Source organism: Oncorhynchus keta, chromosome 27 (assembly GCF_023373465.1).
Source record: "Oncorhynchus keta strain PuntledgeMale-10-30-2019 chromosome 27, Oket_V2, whole genome shotgun sequence".
Taxonomy (NCBI): Eukaryota; Metazoa; Chordata; class Actinopteri; order Salmoniformes; family Salmonidae; genus Oncorhynchus; species Oncorhynchus keta.
Genome location: NC_068447.1, coordinates 8,071,957 through 8,099,056, shown reverse-complemented (window position 1 = coordinate 8,099,056; position 27,100 = coordinate 8,071,957). Strand labels below are relative to the sequence as shown.

At 40.3% G+C, this 27,100-nt stretch overlaps 1 protein-coding gene across 2 annotated transcripts; it reads right to left on the bottom strand.

Moving 5' to 3' along the window:
* On the bottom strand, positions 1-26,481 carry LOC118360253 (homeobox protein aristaless-like 3). Of its 2 annotated transcripts, none has more exons than XM_035739551.2 (4): positions 26,317-26,481; positions 2,572-2,849; positions 1,913-2,020; positions 1-1,716 (listed from the first exon to the last, which is right to left on the bottom strand). In XM_035739551.2, exons 2-4 carry the CDS (start codon positions 2,821-2,823, stop codon positions 1,354-1,356), a joined length of 723 nt encoding a protein of 240 aa, XP_035595444.2. In that variant the 5' UTR covers positions 2,824-2,849; positions 26,317-26,481; the 3' UTR covers positions 1-1,353. The 2 variants fall into 2 exon arrangements, with proteins under 2 accessions (XP_035595444.2, XP_052337424.1); XM_052481464.1 differs by lacking the exon at positions 26,317-26,481 and adding an exon at positions 12,864-13,314 and having other exon boundaries at positions 2-1,716.
* Positions 26,482-27,100: the final 619 nt, after the last annotated feature.

The following is a 27,100-nucleotide window of genomic DNA, read 5'->3' as shown; positions in this document are numbered from 1 at the left end:
TGAATGCACCAATTTGTAAGTCGCTCTGGATAAGAGCGTCTGCTAAATGACTTAAATGTAAATGTAAATGAGCTGAACATAACAGTCAGTGGTAGAGAGGACAGTAACAGGAGACACTATGAGCTGAACATAACAGTCAGTAGAAGAGAGGACAGTAACAGGAGACACTATGAGCTGAACATAACAGTCAGTAGAAGAGAGGACAGTAACAGGAGACACTATGAGCTGAACATAACAGTCAGTGGTAGAGAGGACAGTAACAGGAGACAATATGAGCTGAACATAACAGTCAGTGGAAGGGAGGACAGTAACAGGAGACACTATGAGCTGAACATAACAGTCAGTGGTAGAGAGGACAGTAACAGGAGACAATATGAGCTGAACATAACAGTCAGTGGAAGGGAGGACAGTAACAGGAGACACTATGAGCTGAACATAACAGTCAGTGGTAGAGAGGACAGTAACAGGAGACACTATGAGCTGAACATAACAGTATGTCAGTGGAAGGGAGGACAGTAACAGGTGATTCAACTGTGGTTTGTGACTACTACGATTTCCTATCGTAGCCAATTCACTTGCAGTCATTACGTTACAGATTGCTTGGTATTTCGAATTACGCATTTTAATCACTTAATACGTCAAAAACAAAATTTGATATCAGTAAAATCACTATAACTAATTGGTATGTCTCATGAAGGAGATACAGTATGTGGCTGTTTGGTAACGGAATTACAAATTACAATTACAAAGGAAATATTTATTATACTTACAGATGGTACATTTAACCAAAACTAAAAGTAAGTGTTGATATTAGTTGGCAGGGGTCTTTATACTACAATATTATTGTGTTTTGATGTATTTCTGATACCTTTAAAACGTTTTTTTTCTGGTAGATGTTTTCTAAGACCCCCTTTGTCCAGAAATCAAAGCCTTTACTTTATGACAAATGTTCAAGATGGAAAATGGTTTCTATGCATTCATTTCCCCAAAAATATAGACTCTTAGTTTTCATTTGACACCCAGTTTAACCTGTTCGTATTAACTTTTACATGTTGGTCCTTTTTACATGGAAATGCCCAGGGACAAAATACCTAAAAAACTCAAAACTGTTTATCATGTCATGTTTTGAAGTCTGTGGGTTTACGTTTTCGGGAGAAAAATAGCAGAGTGTGTGTATACATATTATAGTGAACCACAGGAGAGAGTTTTGACTTCTTCTGTTATCAACATGCAGCAACACAAACACATGTGGCCATAACTATCCATGGCGTAGCTAGTATACAAGATTGAGTTTGGATGTGTGTGTGTACATTGGCTCAGTCAGTACATAGTAGGGCCCTGACACTGTGGTGATCATGTAGGCCAGGATAGAAGACTCCCAGGGTCCTTAGCCTTCATCCGCAGGGCCAACAGGCTGGATGGCTTATACTCTGTCTCGGGCCCTGGCTCAAAGGAGTGGCCCCCGAGGGCCCCAGGGAAGCTGTGGAGAGAGTAGAGGCTATTGATGCCAGGGTGGTGTGGGGGGTGATGGTGAGGGTGGTGGGGGTGGCTGGAGGACGGGGGCATGCCCATGAAGCCCATGGAGGAGAGGTTGCTGTGGGGATGGGGGTAGGGGCTCATACAAGAGGAAGACATGCTGTCAGGGCTCAGGACACAGCCCCCGCCGGACCCCCCGCCCCCTCCTGCACCAGCTCCTGGCCACAGGTTGCTCTGCATCTAGAGAGGAAGAGAGTACGTCAGATTAGATTGAGGGATGAGCGTGCGTAGGAGTGACGCCACCTGTCGGAAGACAGTACCTGGTAGGTGGAGATATCATATGTAGTAGCAAAGTGAACTATGTGTGTCAGTGTGTACCTGGTAGGTGGAGATATCATATGTAATAGCAAAGTGAACTATGTGTGTCAGTGTTTACCTGGTACGTAGAGATATCGTACGTAGCAGCAAAGTGGTTTCGCACCTCCTGGATCTTCCCGTAGCGTTCCCTCTTCCTCCACTTGGCCCGTCGGTTCTGGAACCACACCTGAATGGAGAGAGAGAGAGAGAAAAGGGATCAGAGGACATCTGCCACTTACCGTAATTCACTTTCAAATGCCAAAGTTTGTTGTGAGGCAACAAAACAAAAATCTTAATTTAAAAGGACTGAGCAGCAGTTCTACTTTGCATTTCTGCACATAAATATTGTAGCCTATAATCTGGATGTATTAACTGTATGCAGGATGGTACTGCAAACTATTACAGTTGCAAACTGAGATAGTTACTGTAGCAGCCAGGATAGGGGACTGAGACAGTTACTGTAGCAGCCAGGATAGGGGACTGAGACAGTTACTGTAATATAATAATATAATATATATGCCATTTAGCAGACGCTTTTATCCAAAGCGACTTACAGTCATGTGTGCATACATTCTCCTGTAGCAGCCAGGATAGGGGACTGAGACAGTTACTGTAGCAGCCAGGATAGGGGACTGAGACAGTTACTGTAGCAGCCAGGATAGGGGACTGAGACAGTTACTGTAGCAGCCAGGATAGGGGACTGTAGGATATGTAGGATGTGATGAAGAGGGGGATTACCTGTACACGGGCCTCTGTGAGTTCGGTCCTAAGGGCCAGCTGTTCCCGGGCGTAAACATCAGGGTAGTGAGTCTTCTGAAACACCTTCTCCAGCTCCTCCAACTGGAACGTACTGAACGTGGTACGGTTACGACGCTTCTTGTTCTTGCCCGATAGGTCGATGGAGTCTGCGATTGAGTCCCCTGTTTGGAGACCATTGGTTGGCTCCTTCAGCTTGATGCAGAAGTCTGAACCAATCACTGGGTAGCCCATGGGCTTGGGACCCACCTTCTCTCTGGCTGAGAGCGGGTAGAGAGAGAGAAAGGAGGAAGATAGGGCTTACTATAAGAAAATGTGTGTGTGTGTGCGTGCGTGAAAAAAGTAAATTGCTGTGTTTAAGCGAGGCTCTGATGTCTATCAGTGGTAACATTGTCACACAGAGATATTCAGATTAAACAGCCAACCTAACATTAATGTCCACTGAGGCATCAGCGTAATATTCTCCGTTAATAATAAACAGGATTCATTAACGTCCACTATAAGAGGCAGCAACGTAATATTCTCTGTTAATAACAAACAGGATTCATTAACGTCCACTGTAAGAGGCATCAGCGTAATATTCTCCGTTAATAATAAACAGGATTCATTAACGTCCACTATAAGAGGCAGCAACGTAATATTTTCTGTTAATAACAAACAGGATTCATTAACGTCCACTGTAAGAGGCAGCAACGTAATATTCTCTGTTAATAACAAACAGGATTCATTAACGTCCACTGTAAGAGGCATCAGCGTAATATTCTCCATGAATAATAAACAGGATTCAGCCACGTAGACTTGTCTTTTCTCAGAAGATTTGACTAAGATCTGAAGGACGACGTTGGTTTGGAAAGGAGTGAACGTTCCTATGTTGTCTCAGGGGTCCCACTGGTCTCTTACAGACCCCTGATAAGAGGTGAGAAAAACAGGCCAGATGAGCCACGGATACAAGACAAGCAACTATATGAGCAAAACACTAAGTGAGCTGCTGACGTAATTGTTTTACAGTTATGCACAAATTTGTATGAGATAGAGTTGGAAATAAACATGCGTTGCTTTTAAAACTTGCTTTTTTTTCTCTTAATTTAGTATCTTAGTTTAAAGTCTCCTTGTTATGGTTTTAATCAGATCTGACCAGACACAACATTCCAGACCACTGCAACACTGTTTGTTTTGACCCGCATTAAATGAAGGTCAAGACCCCCTGAGCAGAACTCAAACTGATGTGTTTTGGGTTTGAGGAGGTTTCACATGGACCTAGTGTTTTGGGATCATGTTATGGACAGAATATACCACAGATTCTTCCAACTAATTTAACAAGTTCAAAGTTTATTTTTGAAGACTGAAAATCTCGTTATGTGATATCTCTTATTGCAAATAATCATTTGAGTTTTTAATTAAATTTAGAAAGTTAGACATTTGACCAAATTTGATACAAAGTATCATTGTGTGTATAAAATAATAAGGCATGGTCAAATATATGCATTTCATGACTATGATAGATATGACACACAGACCATCTATTCATTTATGTGATACAAGTCACTTCCTTGTAACTGTACTGGACAGTACCATTATGGACTGGGTGGGTTTGGATCACTGGACAGTACCATTATGGACTGGGTGGGTTTGGATCACTGGACAGTACCATTATGGACTGGGTGTGTTTGGATCACTGGACAGCACCATTATCAACTCCCTGAGTGTTTGGATGACTGGACAGTACCATTATGGACTGGGTGTGTTTGGATCACTGGACAGTACCATTATGGACTGGGTGTGTTTGGATCACTGGACAGCACCATTATCAACTCCCTGAGTGTTTGGATGACTGGACAGTACCATTATGGACTCTGGGTGTGTTTGGATCACTGGACAGTACCATTATGGACTGGGTGTGTTTGGATCACTGGACAGTACCATTATCAACTCCCTGAGTGTTTGGATGACTTGACAATACCATTATGGACTGGGTCCATTTGGTTGACTGGACAGTACCATTATGGACTCTGGGAGTGTTTGTTTGACTGGACAGTACCATTATGGACTATGTGTGCATTTGGATGACTGAACAGTAGCATTATGGACTCCCTGAGTGTTTGTTTGACTGGACAGTACCATTATGGACTGGATGTGTTTGTTTGACTGAACAGTACCATTATGGACTCCCTGAGTGTTTGGATGACTGGACAGTACCATTATGGACTGGATGTGTTTGTTTGACTGAACAGTACCATTATGGACTCCCTGAGTGTTTGTTTGACTGAACAGTACCATTATGGACTCCCTGAGTGTTTGTTTGACTGGACAGTACCATTATGGACTGGATGTGTTTGTTTGACTGGACAATACCATTATGGACTGGATGTGTTTGTTTGACTGGGCAGTACAATTATGGACTGGGTGTGTTTGGATCACTGGACAGTACCATTATCAACTCCCTGAGTGTTTGGATGACTGGACAGTACCATTATGGACTGGGTGTGTTTGGATCACTGGACAGTACCATTATCAACTCCCTGAGTGTTTGGATGACTGGACAGTACCATTATGGACTGGATGTGTTTGTTTGACTGGGCAGTACCATTATGGACTGGGTGTGTTTGGATGACTGGACAGTACCATTATGGACTGGGTGTGTTTGGATCACTGGACAGTACCATTATGGACTGGGTGTGTTTGGATCCCTGGACAGTACCATTATGGACTGGGTGTTTTTGGATCACTGGACAGTACCATTATCAACTCCCTGAGTGTTTGGATGACTGGACAGTACCATTATGGACTGGGTGTGTTTGGATCACTGGACAGTACCATTATCAACTCCCTTAGTGTTTGGATGACTGGACAGTACCATTATGGACTGGGTGTGTTTGGATCACTGGACAGTACCATTATCAACTCCCTTAGTGTTTGGATGACTGGGCAGTACCATTATGGACTCTGGGTGTGTTTGGATCACTGGACAGTACCATTATGGACTGGGTGTGTTTGGATCACTGGACAGTACTATTATCAACTCCCTGAGTGTTTGGATGGCTTGACAATACCATTATGGACTGGGTCCATTTGGATGACTGGACAGTACCATCATCAACTCCCTGTGTTTGGTTGACTGGACAGTACCATTATCAACTCCCTGTGTTTGGTTGACTGGACAGTACCAGTATGGACTCTGGGAGTGTTTGTTTGACTGGACAGTACCATTATGGACTATGTGTGCATTTGGATGACTGGACAGTACCATTATGGACTCAGGGAGTGTTTGTTTGACTGAACAGTAGCATTATGGACTCCCTGAGTGTTTGGATGACTTGACAGTACCATTATGGACTGGATGTGTTTGTTTGACTGGACAGTACCATTATGGACTCCCTGAGTGTTTGGATGACTGGGCAGTACCATTATGGACTCTGGGTGTGTTTGGATCACTGGACAGTACCATTATGGACTCCCTGAGTGTTTGGATGACTTGACAGTACCATTATGGACTGGATGTGTTTGTTTGACTGGACAGTACCATTATGGACTCCCTGAGTGTTTGGATGACTGGACAGTACCATTATGGACTCCGGGAGTGTTTGAATGACTGGACAGTACCATTATGGACTCCCTGAGTGTTTGGATGACTGGACAGTACCATTATGGACTCCCTGACTGTTTGGATGACTGGACAGTACCATTATGGACTCCCTGAGTGTTTGGATGACTGGACAGTACCATTATGGACTCCCTGAGTGTTTGGATGACTGGACAGTACCATTATGGACTGGATGTGTTTGGATGACTGGACAGTACCATTATGGATGTCATTGGACTAAAACATTATGGATGTTTCACTCGGGCTGTGTTTGGATGTTGTTCTTCATGTTAATGATGGGGTCCCAGAATATAATTATTCTCTCTCGGTCCCCTTTGTCTTATCTAGACTTTCCCCATGTCCTATCATTAGGCTCACGCAGAGGACAGTTGAGAGCAGTCATTCAGCATAGTCCTAATTAAATTCCTGTCCCAAACAGAGAAGTATTTTCTTTGAAAAACCCTATTCCCTACAGAGTGCACTTCTTTTGACGAGAGCCAATAGGTCTTTGCTCAAAAGTAGTGCACTATTTATGGAATAAGGAGTCATTTTGGGACGCACCCCTGATGTTGGTTTAGAATAACCTCACACCATAGTTCATCTGTGGTATTGTGTGACAAAACTGCACATTTTGAAAATGGCGTTTTATTGTCCCCCAGCACAAGGTGCACCTGTGTAATGATCATGAGGTTTAATCAGCTTCTTGATATGGCACACCTGTCAGGTGGATGGATTATTTTGGCAAAGGATAAATGCTCACTAACAGGGATATAAACACATTTGAGAGAAATAAGCTTTTGCTGCATTATCAGATGTCACACATATTTTTGGTAAAATGTCAAATTTCGAGAGCATTGAATTGGGTTTCACGGTTTCTTAGAATTTAAAATATATATATTTTTTCAATTTTGTATTATTCATTTTTGGACTGTGCAGTTAAAGAAATGTCAACATGGATGAGATCTGGGGGTTAGGAATATCTAGTCAATTCATCATCCCTCTAACTCGCAATGCTTATATACTTCTTTATATAACATTTTAGGCTATGTGCTATACTATCCCCCCTGCTTTTCAATCTCTAAACCCTAACCCTCTCCCCTTCCAAGCACCAATAGACAAAACAGGAAGACTAGTCTGCCTTTGAAGGTGTGTGAGTCTGACTGTGTCCCAGAATGTTGGACAGCAATCAAGTGTCATGTGGACACAACATATCTCTACTCAAATCTGAGTCAGAAAAACAACACTCAGGTTAAATTCACAGACAGACTGACGCCAAATGGATTATCTTGTCCAAAAAAAAGTATTCTAATCGTACCAATATTTGGGGCTTTCTGTATCTCATTCTTATATGGTCCACAACCCCATATTTTAAAAAAAGTTGAATGAAAACCCTTTCATTAAGGGTTTAAAAAAAGTGCAATTCCATTGTAACAGAATTGCGATTTGACACAGATCTTTCACTTTAACATGTATGCCATACAAAAAACATTGATTTTAAAGTTAAACAAACTGTGCACTATGCACAAGGACTACATTGGACAATTTACATTAAAAAATCTGAACCAATCATAAATGTCTATGTTTTACAAGTTTGGACGTCACAGTACAACACAGCACAGTAGATTTCCGTACAGTACAGTAGATATGTCCAATACTGTACATTGTACCGTACTCTACTCTAGTGTGCTCTACTCTACTGAACTCTAATGTACAGTACTGGACTCTACTGTACTGGACTCTACTGTACTGGACTCTACTATACTGTACAGTACAGTACTCTACTGTACTGAACTGTACAGTACTATACTCTACTGAACTGTACAGTACTCTACTGTACTGAATACTGTACTGAACTCTACTCTATTGTACAGTACTGTACTCTTCTCTACTGTACTGTACTCTTCTCTACTCTAATGTACAGTACTCTACTCTAATTTACTGAACTCTACTGTACAGTAGTGAACTCTAATGTACTGTACAGTACTTTTTGGTAATTTCGTTACCAATTTGGTAACAGAATTACAAGTTTGAATCACTTAATTATTCATAAACAAACTTGATATCAGTAAAATCACTATAACAAATTGGTAGGTCTACCTTTACTTGTTACTCCTGTGAACTTTCATTATCCTCCCTCCTCGTGAGCGAGAGAAACTAGAATATATCTTAAAGATCAGTGGGTGTTTGGTAACAGAATTACAAGGCACAAGGCAATATGTGTTGATATTAGTTGGCAGGTGTCTGTATACTACAATATTATTGTGTTTTGATGTATATAAACAGAAAGGAAAGGGGGATATATAGTTAGTTGTGCAACAGAAAGGAAAGGGGGATATCTAGTTAGTTGTTAGTTGTACAACAGAAAGGGAGGATACCAAGTCAGTTGTCCAACAGAAAGGGGAATATCTAGTCAGTTGTACAACAGAAAGGAAAGGGGGATATCTAGTTAGTTGTTCAACAGAAAGGGAGGATACCTAGTCAGTTGTCCAACAGAAAGGGGGATATCTAGTCAGTTGTACAACAGAAAGGGGGGATACCTAGTCAGTTGTACAACAGAAAGGGGGATACCTAGTCAGTTGTACAACAGAAAGGGAAAGGGGGATACCTAGTCAGTTGTACAACAGAAAGGGGGATACCTAGTCAGTTGTACAACAGAAAAGGAAAGGGGGATACCTAGTCAGTTGTACAACAGAAAGGGGGATACCTAGTCAGTTGTACAACAGAAAGGGGGATACCTAGTCAGTTGTACAACAGAAAGGGAAAGGGGATATCTAGTCAGTTGTACAACAGAAAGGGGGGATGCCTAGTCAGTTGTACAACAGAAAGGGGGATATCTAGTCAGTTGTACAACAGGAAGGGGGATACCTAGTCAGTTCTACAACAGAAAGGGGGATATCTAGTCAGTTGTACAGTAGAAAGGGGGGATACCTAGTCAGTTGTACAACAGAAAGGGGGATATCTAGTCAGTTGTACAGTAGAAAGGGGGGATACCTAGTCAGTTCTACAACAGAAAGGGGGATATCTAGTCAGTTGTACAGTAGAAAGGGGGGATACCTAGTCAGTTGTACAACATGACATTTTGCCATGTCATCTCAGGGATTCGATTCAGCAAACTTTTGGTTATTAGCCCAACGCACTAATCACTGTGTGTGTGTGTGTGTGTGTGTGTGTGTGTGTGTGTGTGTGTGTGTGTGTGTGTGTGTGTGTGTGTGTGTGTGTGTGTGTGTGTGTGTGTGTGTGTGTGTGTGTGTGTGTGTGTGTGTGTGTGTGTAAGCGTCTAAGTGTGTTTGCATGTGTATAAAAAAGTATTAATTCAAGACCAAAGAAATAGAAAAGTATTCATTTTAAATCAGACCATGGTATTATCTAAGATGAAGATTAAATGTAGAGATAGAGTATCTCTATCACACGTTGTCTTTGGCAATAACATGAATCAGACTGCTCTATGTTATTCTGCACACACAGATATATCACTGTCCTTAACAGAACGCACATCCCTCAATAAAAGCAACTTTAGAGGATAGATTACAAACGTAAATAAATAATACTGAAGAACCACGTCATTTCCTAAGACTCGAGTTCACGGGATATTACGTTTACTAAAGTGTTTCAACTTGGAACGTTGTGTTGGTGCATGTCTCAGGCCGAAGAAAATGATCTTTATCTTTAAGTTAACCTAGTTCTTTAAGTTTATTATTATTTAGAGAATGTTCTGAATGTGCTTAAATATAATAGATAATATTGCACCTGAAAAATATGATGTAAAAAAAAAAAAGGGACAGGGTCTTCCAGAGTCAATATTTGCAAATAGGGCCTGTTGCATAAAACACATATTGAGAATCTAATGAGGAAATGTGTAACTTTTTTTGCGCTTCAGAAACAAAACATAACTTTTTGATTAAGAAACCTTCTCAATTTAAAATGAACTCAAGTTGTATTCAGTTTTTGTTTGTTTCGTTTATTACTGTATTTTGTGCAGATACATATGATTAGTGTGTTTATAAGATGTGTATGGCACGGTGGAAGCTCCCTCCACCGACGCCGTAATCACGCACCTAGACGGCTCAGGCTAAAATAATGACGTTTTTTGATGTCGTTGCACATTCATTTGAGTCGGCCGTGCCAATTTCGGTGGGCTGGCTATATTATGTTGTAGTCGTCGTCTAGGCCTATAATATTCCATGACTTTAAAATCGTGTTTTAACATTTGATTCACGTTTGATTTTCTAATAATTCGAAAGGGCAACATTGGGGATATTAGGTTCACCAAAACAACTAAATTCTGAAAAGGAGCTCGCAAGGAACAAAATAACAGGCCTAATTCAAGATGTTCAATATACAAAGGCATAGCAGCATTCAGGGTCTCGTTTCCCAGAGCCTTCGTAGCGTTAAGATAGATCATAATTAGAACAATTTTACGATGTATCTTTAGTAGCCGAGCCGTTTCCCAGAGCCTTCGTAGCGTTAAGATAGATCATAATTAGAACAATTTTACGATGTATCTTTAGTAGCCGAGCCGTTTCCCAGAACCTTCGTTAGTAACGCTGCTGTTAAAAATCTTCACACGTCTACGAGTGATCCAGACCACTCACAGAGCAGCCAAAGTGCACCATTAGATGTGTTTGCCCCTTCCGCGTCACTTTATTCACAGACATCTCAGCTAGTAACGCGAGCGGAGTGGTCAGTATGTTAGAGTTAAGTTTAGGCAATATTCCGAAATCTTAATTTAGGCATTAACTCTGAGTTCAGGTAAATTCAGGTAAGGGTTAAGGTTTGGGTAAGGCTTTAAAAAAATATCCTAAAAACAACTTTCTATCGCCTGATTCGATAGTGTAACCTTTGGAATCAAAGACAGATGCTTGAAGGTAACAGCGCTCATGGTTCCCTCCCGATGTCCCAGACATGGATGACCGTTGAATACTGACTTGCGTGGGTGACCTGTCCTGCCTGTGTTTAGGCTGGATATCTGTCTGACTTTGACGGCTGATAACTTCAGAGCGAAGTGGACTACAAATACAAAGTTGCCAAAGTATTTGCAATTGTTACAAACAAGTGAAAGATAAAACAAATCTTCAAACGAAAACCGTGATGACAACATTAAAATGTAAATAGGCTAAGCCTAAATGGGTCGATATATTTCAATCATATTTAAATCATATTGAGCTTTATTTTGCCACGAGATTTAGATTTGAATGGAGAAAGCTGATCCGACAGCAACGCGGCTTATTCTTTCGATCCAATCAATAGGCTTACTAACCACACGACACATGGTCTAACGATGCACTGAGCGAAGGTACTCTCGACTTGTTTGTTTGGGACACACTTAGAAAGTTGGCTCGTAAATAATGATGCAACTGGTACGATCATCGTAATGCTTAAATTACATCGCAACTGGGAAACGAGGCCCAGCTCTACAAAGTCATTCCGTTATTTTTGAGGGATTTCTTCAGCCGGGGCCTGCTGTGTGGACTAATAAACATCCGTCCTTTGATGGTCCTTTGGAACGTTATCCTAAATAATAGAAAACAAGCTAAATAATTAGGTGAACAATTAAAAACAGACATTTGGTGAAAAGGAATCGCGATCATTAGACTGTACATAATGATTCAGCCCCCCAAAAAAAAAAAAAAATGTAGGATTTTCACATAAAAACGCAGGTTCCTGGTTTTACTTCAATATTTGAAAGTGTTAATTCAATTTAATGTATTGTTTAATTTACCATTTTTGTCTTGACATTTACTCTCAATTTAAGAACTTGAGAGTACTTGCCGTGTAGCTCAATTTTGTGGGTAATACATTTTTTTTTGTTACTTTTATTATACTCTTAAACAACATTATATGCAAATTTACGTTGAAAAATGAGATGCCCCATTCCCACTTTAAACAAGGTCATGCGCATAACTGCGCATAACACTTCATGCTGGAGGCACATTAAGCATCTTACTATGCTTGCAGTTCCACCTCCACTTCCGTGTTCAGCAATGCGTGATAAAGTGTGTTAAAATGGCAACAACAACAAATCAACATTAACATATGATCACTGAAAGTAACTGATCAAAAAGAGGAAGTAGATCTAACGAATAGTTTGGGAATTAATACACTTCTGTTGGAACTACGCCCTTTTTTTTAGACGCTGGACTTAATTTATTAGTGTTTGTGAAACAGCAAAAGTGAAATATATTATACATCAGAATACCTCATGTTGGAAATACTAAAAAAAGATGATGTAAATAGTTACGTAATTTAAAAAAAGGTAGAACTAGCACAATATTGTTTACAGTGTTTACGAAGTTTTTATCCAAGCCCTTGAAACATATGCATAGGCTATGTGCAGCGCCAAAGAAACCCTGAAAATATATTTATCCACTGATCTACAAAATAGGTGAAAATGTAATTTTGAAACAACTTGAAGCTGACAACAAATGTTGGTCGCAATTATCTTATCACGGGTATGTATCTTCTTCAGAGTGGATATGCCATAATGTTTGACAAGTCAAACGGTTTCCACACGCAATAGAACATTATTCAGTTAGGCCTATACCATTTAGGTAAATACATAATTATTATAATTATTGTGAGTATTATTATTGCATTTCCCCCTATTTTCGTAGAGAGGCTATATCTTTTTCACAGTTAGCCTCACACTGATGGCCGTGATTTTTTTAATAAAAAATAAAAAAAAATCTCCACTTACCCTCGGAGTTGTTTTCATAAAACGAGCCCTTCCCGCTTATTGATAAACCATTTTGATCCTGATTAATATTTTCCATATATTTGCTATGTTTGTTGGGCGAGGCGCGAGGGTTCGTGGGAGCTGCCCCGTGCGTAAAGTCCGCGGGTGCGCCGTCATTAAATCGTCCCACGGAGCTCGAGCTGTAGAAGTCACCCTGACCCCGGAGACTCAGGCGGTGCGCGAGAGGAAGGTGTGCGTTTTTCTGAAGTTCGTCACAGGGAAGAAACGAACCCGAGGAACTATGCTGTTCCAAACCCGGTGAGTTCTCTGGTGGTGTCCGGTTTGGCTGCGAAGAGAAAGACAAACAACTATCCGTCTCCATCATGAGGTTGGTCCGGAACGCACTTTAACGCCTACCGGTTACAGTGAAATCAAGGCGCCTGTGCGAGCCCGAGAGAGTGGGTTTTTTCTTCTTCTCTTCATTTCAAATGGGTGGGATTTAGGAGATCAGGAACAAAGACCCGTGAAACAGGGAGGACCAGGCGGGACAGCGGGCAGATAGGCCTATGATCCGCCAATAATTCAATCACGTGTGATTCCTGTCGCTACAATTAACAATCGAACTCCTCTTTCATTTTGTTGCAAAAGCAAACATATTACAAATCGGGGCAGGGATAGAGAGAGCACTTTACGCAAGGCAAATTACGCACAGATCCAGGCCTTTTGTTATGTTCAGTGCCAAATGGCCAAATACGCACAAGGAAAATAATGTTGCCAATGATGCCCTAATTTTTTCCACAGGGTTTACAGGTAACATTCTCGTTACATTACCTGGGTTTATTAAATGTCAATGTAACAGTAAATTGTAGTGATTTGAGGTCAGGGAATGTAGGAGATATCTATGAATATCTCTTGTATTAGTTTGGATCATAATCTATTGGCTAATGCATGCACAACACTTGATTTATAAGCAACCTCAAAATTCGATATTGTTTTTTTGTACGCATTTCTAATCTAAATGGCATTAGATACATCATTTCAGGATAAAACTGCCCAAACAGATTGAGCGATTTGAAGAAAAATAATGGTGTACCATTTGTTAGGTAACAAAAAAAAAGAACATTGAAACGACATGGCTACATTTTCAACAAAATTGAACTAAAGCATTTTGGTTGAAGATAAATATTACCGAAATCTACTAAATAGACCAGATAACAGTAATGCGACAGCTTTTTTTTTCTTTTTTTTGCCCATCATTGAATAAAACGCAGGCCATCATAGAACCAACCGTTCAAGCAATATCAACAGGATTTGACTATCTACTTCTGGGGAAGTTGAATAATGCATATAGTACAAATAAAACGGACACTCAATGAATTATTTTTGACCACTTCTATGTGCCAATCAAAGTCTCTGGACCATCTGAGCGTGTTGACAGCGTCGGTCATGTGCAACCTCTGTTTTCTAAGGCCTACAAGAAACTTGTTTTCATAATGATAAGAACAATAATAGCTATGTCATTAACAAAATATTTTAAGACCAGCGTGAATATTCTTTCCCTAGTCTATATTGTCAAACATGTCGATATGATGAGACCAACATTTAATTTTGTCAGTGTGAAATTGTTGATCTCATTACATGTTTCAGTTGAGTAATGGTAATAATATTTGTGGTGATTAAAAAAAAATCAATATAGCTATTTATTGCATTCTTGTGGCGTTTGCTTGTATTCATTTATATATATATTTTTTTTATAAAGGAAAAAGCACGGAATCAAATCGGGCACCAAATAAAAGGACATTTAACAAATGTTATGCGCTAACTCAGTTGCAATTGGAGAATTGCAAATCAGAAAGGTCAAAACAAACAGGCAGTTGATTATTTCAAAGGCCCGATGTAAATAGAAACGGAAGATATTCAGAATACCTGTTCAAAATATCGAATTAAATTAACCAGATACATTAGAAAGACCCTACACGTGTTAGAAATGTCCGTGGAACACATCAAACATATAAACTACAAATACTCTGATTCATTAGGCCTACTGAAACAGTATTTACACCAAAACATCGTAAATCACTAGCCATAATAGGCTACATTGAAAATAAAGACTTTATTTAAAAAAGGTTCGTTAAATAGTTGTCAGATCACGAGGGCCTAGGCTATATAGGATACTTTATAATAAGCACATCACTCAATTTTTGTTGACTATTTTCGAGGCTAAATAGTGCAGGTGGGCATCGCCATTACCTGAAACTTTAGTTAATAATTTGAGTGTAAAATCACCGAAGTTTTGATTTCATTGAACATATATTAGATTGTAAGGGAATCATTTTTAGGCCTATACAACTGAACAAGAAGAGATTAACCAATTTAGGACACTGTAAAAATTAAATGCTTCCCAGTTAGCTTTCAAATTCAATTAATTCAATCAATTCACTTTTCACTACTCATAAATATATTTCAATGTGAATGGAAGGAACCTTGAATAACGTCAGCTTCTAGTGAAATTGTGCTTGGAACTTGAGTTTTTGACAACAACTATAAAGTTACTGGAAATACTGAAAAAGTTACCTCTTTACTGTGACAAACAAAATGTCACTATACATATAGACATATAAACACGCTCTTAAAATTACAACTTTTTTTATGGCAGTCCAGGGTAAACTATTATTTATTGTTTCTAAAATAAATAATAGCTACAGGATTGGCAAAATAAAGTTAACGCATGAGCAAACAAGACATACATGCACTCATTTTCTGATTAAAATGTTCACTCTAAAATATAAAACACACACAGTTTGACTACTTTGTAGAGACTTGTAGCCTGTAAGATTAAAGGAATCTGACTATTGAGGTTGACATGGGATCTCTAATCTGCGCCTCCATCTCTAAACACGGTGCACTTACGGAGCTCAGATGGCAACTTTGGTTTTGAAGACGTCTCATAATCTTTCTGAATACCTATGGAGGCCGCATGGAGCCTGAACTGATGGACAAGTGTGTAAACACCCGGTCCATTTGGCTATACAGGGGACATAAGCGTCGTTTTATTTAGTGTGGAAGCCAAAAAAGTACAACTGTCGACAGAGAAGGGGAGCGTATCACTTCACTATAAGAGACCAACATTGCATGACGTGTGCAGTTATAGGAAAAACATGTCTACCATTGAATAACTAGTTTTCTAGTTTCTAGTCTAGTTTATACTGTATTACTAACATCTATGCCTAAATTCACTTTTCTGTGCAGACTACAGCCTCCACCAACCTATTTGATGATCCACAACCAGCCACACTCCCAAGTTGGTCATTTGATAACACAATTAAATGTCAATGCAACAGTCACAAACAAACATCTGCATTTTTAGCTTTTACCCTATGGACCCAAAAGGAGCAGTCATGATGCAAAGCCAGAGTGCGAGCTGGTTCTAAAAGTTGCTCACACAAATTACAAAGACATGACTATTTAACAAGTGAACAGGACTGGCTGCTTTAAATGTCCAATGCGGATGTTGGTGTTTTTTTTTCAATATGAAATTATTTTGGGGCAATAATGAAGTAATATACTGTAAAAAAAAAAAAAAAAAAAAAAGAAGAAAATAGCTTCTTAGCAAAGATACATTTCTCAAGCAAGAATTTTGCTAGGACTGTCTTGGAGTTGTCTAAGTGGGGAGGGGAAATTGGAAGCTAACTGTTATTGGCAGAGAGGTTTGGAGCGCTTTCTTATTGGTCTATTAACTAATTTACTACTAGTCATGTCACCAGGAAGGCCAAAACTCCTTCGCACCAAAACAGGCTGAAATCTCAGGTGGTCTTTTCAAACATCTATTACACTAAAATGTCATTATCATCATTTTCACAGTATTATTCCAACATCAGTGTGAAAATATCTAGAAAACACAGGAAAATCACGTTTTTGACAGCACTGGGCCTTTAAGATTGTTATAGAGAAATGAGAAGGAAAATAAACATTTTAAGATAGAAACAGGAGGACACGGTTAAAATGTTGTTGCTTAAATCTCATGACAACCATGTCCACTCAGCCTGAGGCGACAGAGAGCTCTGGAACTCAAAAACCCAGCTGAGTAAATGCATTCCAGATATGCAGAGTAAGAGGAGGGAAATCTCTGTGCTGCTATGATCTCTGGAGTATTTCCTCAGGTAACAACATTTTCACAAATCTTGCCTAAAGAGAGAGGAGGAGAGAGGATGATGTTGGAAGAGAGAGGACGTTGTTGAGGGTTATGGGAAATATGAGTCTTCGTGTACCTCTGTGCACTGTGTTGTTGGCCTAGGCGAGGGGTTTCTTAAGCCAGGTCTCTATTTGTATATGCTGCAGGGAATCCGAGCCAGGTCTCTATTTGTATATGCTGCAGGGAGTCCTACCTGACCCAGAGGTATATACACTCTTAGAAAAAAAAGGTTTCTTTGGCTGTCCTCATAGGAGAACCCTTTTTGGTTCCACATCGAACCCTCTGTAGAAAATGGTTTTACCTGCAACCAAAAAGGGTTCTTCAAATGGTTCTCCTATGGGGACAGCCAAATAGCACCTTTTTTTCTAAGAGTGTACTATACATCCAAATGCCCCTTTACCCACCATGATCCACCTTGACCCCCTTGACCCACCTTGACCCACCTTGACCCTCCTTTACCCACATTGACCCACCTTGACCCACCAATCTATATAAACATGTGCATAGTGTTTTTGGGCTTCATGTGAGCTCTTCCTGAGTCCGACATAATTATATTACTCTGGACTCCGGCTTATGGTACTCGGGCCCAAATTTGCTTAACAAATCGCATAATAAGTTACATGGACTCATTCTGTATTCAATAATAGTGCTCAACATGATTTTTGAATTAAGACCTCGTCTCTGTACCTCACACATACAATTCTCTGTAAGGTCCCTCAATCAAGTAGTGAATTTCAATCAAAGATTCAACTACAAAGATCAGGGAGGTTATTCAATGCCTCGTAAAGAAGGGCACCGATTGGTAAATGTGTTAAAAAAACGCAGGGTGAATCAATTAATGACACTTTGGATGGTGTATCTATACACCCAGTCACTACAAAGATACAGGCGTCCTTCCTAACTCAGTTGCCGGAGAGGAAGGAAACTACTCAGGGATTTCACAATGAGGCTCATGGTGATTTTAAAACAGTTACAGAGTTTAGTGGTTGTGATATGAGAACAATGAGGATGGATCAACAACATTGTAGTTACTCCACAAACCAAAATGACAGAGTGAAAATAAGGAAACCTATACATAATTAAAATATTCCAAAACATGCATCCTGCTGACGAGTACTTTTGTCTGCTCACAGGAGTAATAAAGGCCTAGTTCACAAATTCTATGATTAAAATATTTGTAAGCTTTTTATTATTATTTGTATTATTATTTTGATTTATCAGGGGCTGCAACACCCTCAGCATCCCCACTTCCGTGAGGCTATATTCGGGCTGAGTCCACTTCATCTTACACCCCCGATTAATTTATTCACGATTAGGGCCATTTGAGCTTTTTATTCAGCAGGTGATGGAATGCCAGTTGAAAAAAACAAATAAATATGACATATTTCACATCAAAGTCATCGAATTTGCTAGGTCATTAGAAAGTAAATATTTGTGACGGTCTCTGCAGTCCTATAGCTATCAGAGAGATGGTCCCTAATTTAGAGAATCCTGGTGCCGTAAACACTTGTTATTTACTACAGGCTATGGCAATGTTTTTTGTAGTTGCAGTCCACTCAATTGAAAGGTGCACATTCACTTCCATGACATTTGTTCTGGGCTACCAACACATAGCCTAAGATAAACATGCACAATAATACAGGATACCCTTTTACAAAAATTCCCTGCTGTTAAAATACAGTAAAACTGCAGTACAATTAAAAAACGGTTGTTTAATTAATGATATCTGGTAGCTTCATTTAGTGATTTTAGCATGTAAATTGTTGATGGGGCAAACTCGTGAAAAAAAAACACGTATTAACTCAATTATGTGTTAATTTTTTTACTTGTTTGCAAACTGATATGTGACGTGCAGTTGAAGTCGGAAGTTTACATACATTTGGGTTGGAGTCATTAAAACTTGTTTTTCAACCACTCCACAAATTTCTTTTTAACGAACTATAGTTTTGGCAAGTCAGTTAGGACATCTACTTTCTGCATGACACAAGTAATTTTTCCAACAATTGTTTACAGACAGATTATTTCACTTATAATTAATTCACTGTATAGCAATTCCAGTGGGTCAGAAGTTTACATACACTAAATTGACTGTGCCTTTAAACAGCTTGGAAAATTCCAGAAAATGATGTCATGGCTTTAGAAGCTTCTGATAGGCTAATTGACATAATTTGAGTCAATTGGAGGTGTACCTGTGGATGTATTTCGAGGCCTGCCTTCAAACTCAGTGCCTCTTTGCTAGACATCATGGGAAAATCAAAAGAAATCAGCCAAGACCTCAGAATTTGTTTTACAGACCTCCACAAGTCTGGTTCATCCTTGGGAGAAATTTTCAAACGCCTGAAGGTATCACGTTCATCTGTGTAAACAGTAGTACTCAAGTATAAACACCATGGGACCAAGGAGCCGTCATACCGCTCAGGAAGGGGACGCGTTCTGTCTCGTGGAGATGAACGTACTTTGGTGCAAAAAGTGCAAATGAATCCCAGAAGAATAGCAAAGGACCTTGTGAAGATGCTGGAGGAAACAGGTACAAAAGTATCTATATCCACAGTAAAAATAGTCCTATATCGACATAACATGAAAGGCCGCTCAGCAAGGAAGAAGCCACTGCTCCAAAACCACCATTAAAAAAGCCAGACTACGGTTTGCAAATGCACATGTGTCAAATATCATACTTTTTGGAGAAATGTCCACTGGTCTGATGAATCAAAAATAGAACTGTTTGGCCATAATGACCATCATTATGTCTGGAAGAAAAAGGGGGAGGCTTGCTAGCCGAAGAACACCATCCCAACCGTGAAGCACGGGGGTGGCAGCATCATGTTGTGGGGGTGCTTTGCTGCAGGAGGGACTGGTGTACTTCACAAAATAGATGGCATCATGACACAGGGAAATTATGTGGATATATTGAAGCAACATCTCAGGACATCAGTCATGAAGCTAAAGCGTGGCCGCAAATGGGTCTTCCAAATGGACAATGACCCTAAGCATACTTCCAAAGTTGTGGCAAAATGGCATAAGGACAACAAAGTCAAGGTATTGAAGTGGCCATCACAAATCCCTGACCTCAATCCCATATAAAATGTGTGGGCAGAACTGAAAAGGCGTGTGCGAGAGAGAAGGCCTACAAATCTGACTCAGTTACACCAGCTCTGTCAGGAGGAATGGGCCAAAATTCACCCAACTTATTGTGGGAAGCTTGTGGAAGGCTACCCGAAACGTTTGACCCAAGTTCAACAATTTAAAAGCAATGCTACCAAATAATAATTGAGTGTATGTGTAACGCTCGTCCTCTTCTTCTGACGAGGAGTAAGAGATATCGGACCAATTTGCAACGTGGTAAGTGTCAATTTTAATATGTAAAACTGAACACTACAAAATACAAAATAACAAAGTGAAAGAACGAAACAAACGAAACAGTCCCGTGTGGCACAAACACTGACACGGAAAATAAGCACCCACAACTCAAAAGTGAAACCAGGCTACCTAAGTATGGTTCTCAATCAGGGACAACGATTGACAGCTGCCTCTAATTGAGAACCATACCAGGCCAAACACAGAAATCCCAAATCATAGAAAAAAGAACATAAACAACCCACCCAACTCACGCCCTGACCATACTAAAGCAAAGACATAATAGAAGAACTAAGGTCAGAACGTGACAGTATGTAAACTTCTGCCACACTGGGAATGTGATGAAAGAAATAAAAGCTGAAATATATCATTCTCTCTCCTTATTATTCTGACATTTCACATTCTTGAAACAAAGTGGTGATCCTAACTGACCTAAGACAAAGAATTGTTACTCTGATTAAATGTCTGGAATTGTGAAAAACGGAGTTTAAATGTATTTGGCTAAGGTGTATGTAAACTTCCGACTTCAACTGTATTAATGCCAAAATAACATGCAAAACAGGCAACAACAATGACGGTTCGCCACTGGGTAGCTTGCTGTGTGTGTTGGCTTCTAATTATATGACTTTGTTGACGTTAATTGCACTGTTTATTGTGCTGCACATTTTCTTCTGTTCCACTGAATGCAATTTAGATGTTCTATTTTGACTCTACATTTGTTTTCAGAATATAACACAGAACACATAGGCCTATTTTTTAAAATTTCAATATCCCACAATCCACCAGGATTAACAAAACCCTATTGTTATCCCATTAATTTCCATCAATAATTAGTCAAAAATAATTGCACCTGAATTTATCCCTGAAAATATGAGAATTATATTTCCCTTAAAGCTTTTAACCAATTAACATTATGTATTAACATAATGTGTGCTGCAATTTCGAATTGTAATATCAGTAGCTAAATAATGAGGTAAGCATATAATTTCCAGCTTAATCTTGGTTTGGGAATCTATGCCTCGCTTAGCAATAGATCTCTGTTTCAGCCTGCTTGCTCGAGGACACCCGTCAACATTCCATACTGCCTATTGGGACAAAATGCCTAGTAGGCTATACAACAACGCAGCTGGAAAACAACCACAGATTCTTGAAATAAACTCAGCAAAAAAAGAAACTATTTATTTTCAGCAAATTTAACGTGTAAATATTTGTATGAACATAACAAGATTCAACAACTGAGACATAAACTGAACAAATTCTACAGCCATGTGACTAACAGAAATGGAATAATGTGTCCCTGAACAAAGGGGGGTCAAAATCAAAAGTAACAGTCAGTATCTGGTGTGGTCACAAGCTGCATTAAGTACTGCAGTTCATCTCCTCCTCATGGACTGCACCAGATTTGCCCGTTTTTGCTGTGAGATGTTACACAACTCTTCCAAAAAGACCCCTGCAAGTTCCCGGACATTTATAGGGGGAATGGCCCTAGCCCTCACCCTCCGATCCAACAGGTCCCAGATGTGCTCAATGGGATTGAGATCCAGGCTCCTCGCTGGCCATGGCAGAACAATGACATTTTTGTCTTGCAGGAAATCACATACCGAATGAGCAGTATGGCTGGTGGCATTGTCATGCTGGAGTGTCATGTCAGGATGAGTCTGCAGGAAGGGTAACACATGAGGGAGGAGGATGTCTTCTCTGTAACGCACAGCGTTGAGATGGCCTGCAATGACAACAAGCTCAGTCCGATGATGCTGTGACACACTGCCCCAGACCATGACGGACCCTGCACCTCCAAATCGATCCCGCTCCAGAGTACAACCCTCTGTGTAACGCTCATTCCTTCGACGATAAACGTGAATCCGACCATCACCCCTGGTGAGACAAAAAGCTAGTCCTGGATGGTTCAGCGACGGTGGGTTTGTGCCAATAAGGCGACGTTGTTGCCGGTGATGTCTGGCGAGGACCTGCCATACAACAGGCCTACAAGCCCTCAGTCCAGCCTCTCTCAGCCTATTGCGGACAGTCTGATGGAGGGATTGTGCGTTCCTGGTGTAACTTGGGTCATCCTGTACCTGTCCCGCAGGTGTGATGTTCGGCTGTACCGATCCTGTGCAGGTGTTGTTACACATGGTCTGCCGCTGCGAAGATGATCAGCTGTCCATCCTGTCTCCCTGTAGCGCTGTCTTAGGCGTCTCACAGTACGGACATTGCAATTTATTTCCCTGGCCACATCTGCAGCCCTCATGCCTCCTTGCAGCATGCCTAAGGCACGTTCACGCAGATGAGCAAGGACCCTGGGCATCTTTCTTTTGGTGTTTTTCAGAGCCAGTAGAAAGGCCTCTTTAGTGTCCTAAGTTTTCATAACTGTGACCTTAATTGCTGACCGTCTGTAAGCTGTTAGTGTCTTAATGACTGTTCCACAGGTGCATGTTCATTAATTGTTTATGGTTCATTGAACAAGCATGGGAAACAGTGTTTAAGCCCTTTACAATGAAGATCTGTGAAGTTATTTTGATTGTTACGAATTATCTTTGAAAGACAGGGTCCTGAAAAAGGGACGTTACTTTTTTCACTGAGTTTAAAAACAAAAAAACAAAACAAAAAATATTTGACTGCTAAGTGGTAGTTCCTGTTCTCCTGCATTCTGGTTTTCTTTTTGTAAGTAAAGCGACGGTTTGTTGGCGAGAAGAACGTCAAGAAAGGTTTGCTAGCTCGTTAGCTGGCTAATTTTATCTAGCTAACATTAGCGCTCTGGCTAATGCCCTGTACACATCACAACATATTTCATTACACTGTACGTCATCTTCACACACCGAACGCCATCTTCACAGAGTTGCCCCGCTACTGAATGGAGATGTGTAGTGTTTGCAACGTCAGAGATCGCACTCCAAACAAAAATATAAATGCAACATGTAATGTGCTGGTCCCATGTGTCATGAGCTGAAATTAAAGAAACCAGAAATGTTCCATATGCACAAAAAAACTTGTTTCCCTCCAATGTTGTGCACACATTTGTCTACATCCCTGTTAGTGAGCATTTCTCCTTTGCCAAGATAATCCATCCACCTGACAGTTGTGGCATATCAAGAAGTTGATTGAACAGCATGAATATTACACAGGTGCACCTTGTTATAGGAAAAATAAAAGGCCACTAAAATGTGCAGTTTTGTCACACAACACAATGCCACAGGTGTCTTAAGTTTTGAGGGAGCGTGCAATTGGCATGCTGGCTGCAGGAATGTCCACTAGAGCAAAATAATTGAATGCTAATTTCTCTACCATAAGCCGCCTCCAACATTATTTTAGACAATTCGGCAGTACGTCCAATCGGCCTCACAACTGCAGACCACGTGTATGGCATTGTGTGGGCGAGCAATTTGCTGATGTCCCTGTTGGGAACAGAGTGCCCCATGGTGGTGGTTGAGTTATGTTATGGGCAGGAAGAAGCTATGAACAATGAACACAATTGCATTTCATCGATGGCATCCGTCACCATCAACTCATGTTTCTGCATGATAGATAATGCACGGCTCCATGTCCTGGAAGCTGAAAAAGTCCCAGTTCTTCCATGGCCTGCATACTCACCAGACATGTCACCCATTGAGCATGTTTGGGATGCCCTGGTTGGACGTGTACGACAGCGTGTTCCAGTTTCAGCCAATATCCAGCAACTTCACACAGCTATTGAAGAGGAGTGGGACAATATTCCACAGGCCACAATCAACAGCCTGATCAACTCTATGCAAAGGAGATGCATGATGCAAATGGTGGTCATGCCAGATACTCAATGGTTTTCTGATCTACGCCCATACCGTTAAAAAAAAGATATCTGTGACCAACAGATGCATATCTGTGTTCCCAGTCATGTGAAATCCATAGATTAGGGCCTAATGAATTTATTTCAGTTGACTGATTTCCTTATATGAACTGTAACTGTAAAATATTTGAAATTGTTGTAATGTTGTGTTTATATTTTTGTTCAGTATATTTTGGCAGATATTACTTTTTTTATTTTCTAGGGAGTTTTTCCTAGTCACCATGCTTCTACATCGGCATTTCATCCTGTTTGGGGTTTTAGGCTGGGTTTCTGTACTTTGTTACTACATCTGCTGATGTAAAAAAGGCTTTATAAATACATTTGATTTGATTCAAGACAGGATAACTGTATTGTTTCAGGTGATTAAACATGTTTTCTTCAGTTACTTTTTTCTAAACTTGTTTCTCTAACTTTATAACAAATGACATTACCATCACAATAAAGTTAAATGGGAGGCAACAGTCATAATATAATTGGCTTAAAACTGCTTCAGGATTGGTGCGTCCCCTGTGGGACAGTTGAGCTAACTTAGGCTAATGCGATTAGCATGAGGTTGTAAGTAACAAGAACATTTCCCAGGACATAGACATATCTGATATTGGCAGAAAGATAAATTCTTGTTAATCCAACTGCAATGTCCAATTTATAGTAGCTGTTACAGTGAAAGAATAACATGCTATTGTTTGAGGAGAGTGCACAGTTTGAACATGAAAAAATAAACACATTAGGCACATTTGGGCAGTCTTGATAATTTTTTTACAGAAATGCAATGGTTCCTTGGATCAGTCTAAAGCTTTGCACATACACTGCTGTCATCTAGTGGCCAAAATATAAATGGCACGTGGTCTGGCATAATACATTATGGCCTTTCTCTTGCATTTCAAAGACGATGGTACTATTTTTTTTAAACAGTTGTATTTTTCTTTGTATTATCTTATACCAGATCAATGTGTTATATTCTCCTACATTCCTTTAACATTTCCACAAGCTTCAAAGTGTATCTTTTTAAATGGTATCAAGAATATGCATATCTTTGCTTTAGGGCCTGAGCTACAGGCAGTTAGATTTGGGTATGTCATTTTAGGCAACAACAAAAAAAGGGGCCAATCCTTAAGATAATATAAATGGGTAATTGTTTACAAGTTGGTAGCTATCCCATAAAGCCTTCACCTGTAACAAGTGAGCTGAGAGTCGGGAAGCAAGTTCAGGGAGTGTGTTTTAATAAATAAATGTAACATGTACAAAACAAGAAACCACGAACAACGTGGACATGACACAGAAACAGAAACAATGATGCCTGGGGAAGGAACCAAAGGGAGTGACAGATATAGGGAAGGTAATCAAGGAAGTGATGGGAGTCCAGGTGAGTCTGACGACGCACAGGTGCACGTAACGATGGTGACAGGTGTGCACCATAACGAGCAGCCTGGTGACCTAGAGGCCGGAGAACACGTGACATCACCGAAAACCACATATTTTAATCTTCTTCTGTGGTTTGCTGTCTATCTCTCTCCATCTGTCTGCCTGGCTGCCAGATTGATGAGGGAAAAAATAATCAATGTACTTGCTGGGTTAAGTCTAACTTAGTAAAGACAGGTTTTCTGCAGTAGCTAGGTTAATGAACTTAATGGTTATTCATGATTTGTCTCTGTCTTAATAGTTCCTGAAACATGTCAATGGCCTGATGCATGGCCTCTACAGCAGTGCTTGGCCACCCACTCAATTACCGGTAACCTATTCTGCCACATCCCTGGGGAAGGAGAGAGCAGAACTACCCCTTCCTTAAATCCATTGACAGTTTTGTGTGTTAGTAGTTATTTTTGTGTGTCTTTGATACTCTGATTTTCAATGTTTTATTGATTCCTACTGACCAACTCGGTAAGAGCAAGGTTGGTAGGAGCTAGTTTGGTAAGAGCTAGGTTGGTAAGAGATAGGTTTGGACTAGCTATGCTGATGATCATTCACGTTTTTTTTTTCTCTGCATCAGGTCTCACTGAGACTAGATTCCCCAAAGAGACATGCTATTCAGCTGCCCATAATTGCCTGATCTTAGTGTACATAGATTAAGGCTGGTGGCGGTGGTGTAATGGTGTGGGGAATGTTTTCACCTTAGGTCCCTTGATACCCTTGATACCGCCTCTCCTTCCAGTTCTCTGCTGCCAATGACTGGAACGAACTACAAAAATCTCTGAAACTGAATCTCTGAAGGCCGGCTCATAGCCGAGTGACTGAGTGAAAACTATGCAAAACTACAAAGGAACAAACAAAACAGGATCATACCTGGAGCAGAGAGAGAAGAGGGATTAGTGAAGCCGTTTAAATACCCTGAGCCCAGGTGACTCCGATCACTAACGACCCTCCTCTGCCTGCAGGAGGAACCGCCCCTGCACTGCAGAGGAGGGGCCGTGACAGGAAACTCTTACCTCCCTCACTAGCTTTAAGCACCAGCTGTCAGAGCAGCTCTCAGATTACTGCACCTGTACATAGCCCATCTATAATTTAGCCCAAACAACTACCTCTCCCCCTACTGTATGTATTTATTTATTTAGCTCCTTTGCACAACATTATTTCTATCTCTACCTTGTACATTCTTCCACTGCAAATCTACCATTCCAGTGTTTTACTTGCTATATTGTATTTCCTTCGCCACCATGGCCTTTTTTTGCCTTTACCTGCCTTATGTCACCTCATTTGCTCACATTGTATATATACTTATTTTTCTACTGTATTATTGACTGTATGTTTGTTTTACTCCATGTGTAACTCTGTGTTGTTGTATGTGTCGAACTGCTTTGCTTTATCTTGACTAAGGTCGCATTGTAAATGAGAACTTGTTCTCAACTTGCCTACTTGGTTAAATAAAGGTGAAATAAAAACATACCAATTGAGCAA

Bases quoted from the DNA above. Each gene is read 5' to 3' on its own strand.
- LOC118360253 (XM_052481464.1), bottom strand. From the start codon at position 13,227: ATGATGGAGACGGATAGTTGTTTGTCTTTCTCTTCGCAGCCAAACCGG. The intron at 2,021-2,571 runs GTAATCCCCCTC...CTCTCCATTCAG, and splicing joins TCACAGAGGCCCGTGTACAG to GTGTGGTTCCAGAACCGACG. The intron at 1,717-1,912 runs GTAAACACTGAC...CTTCCTCTCTAG, and splicing joins ACGATATCTCTACGTACCAG to ATGCAGAGCAACCTGTGGCC.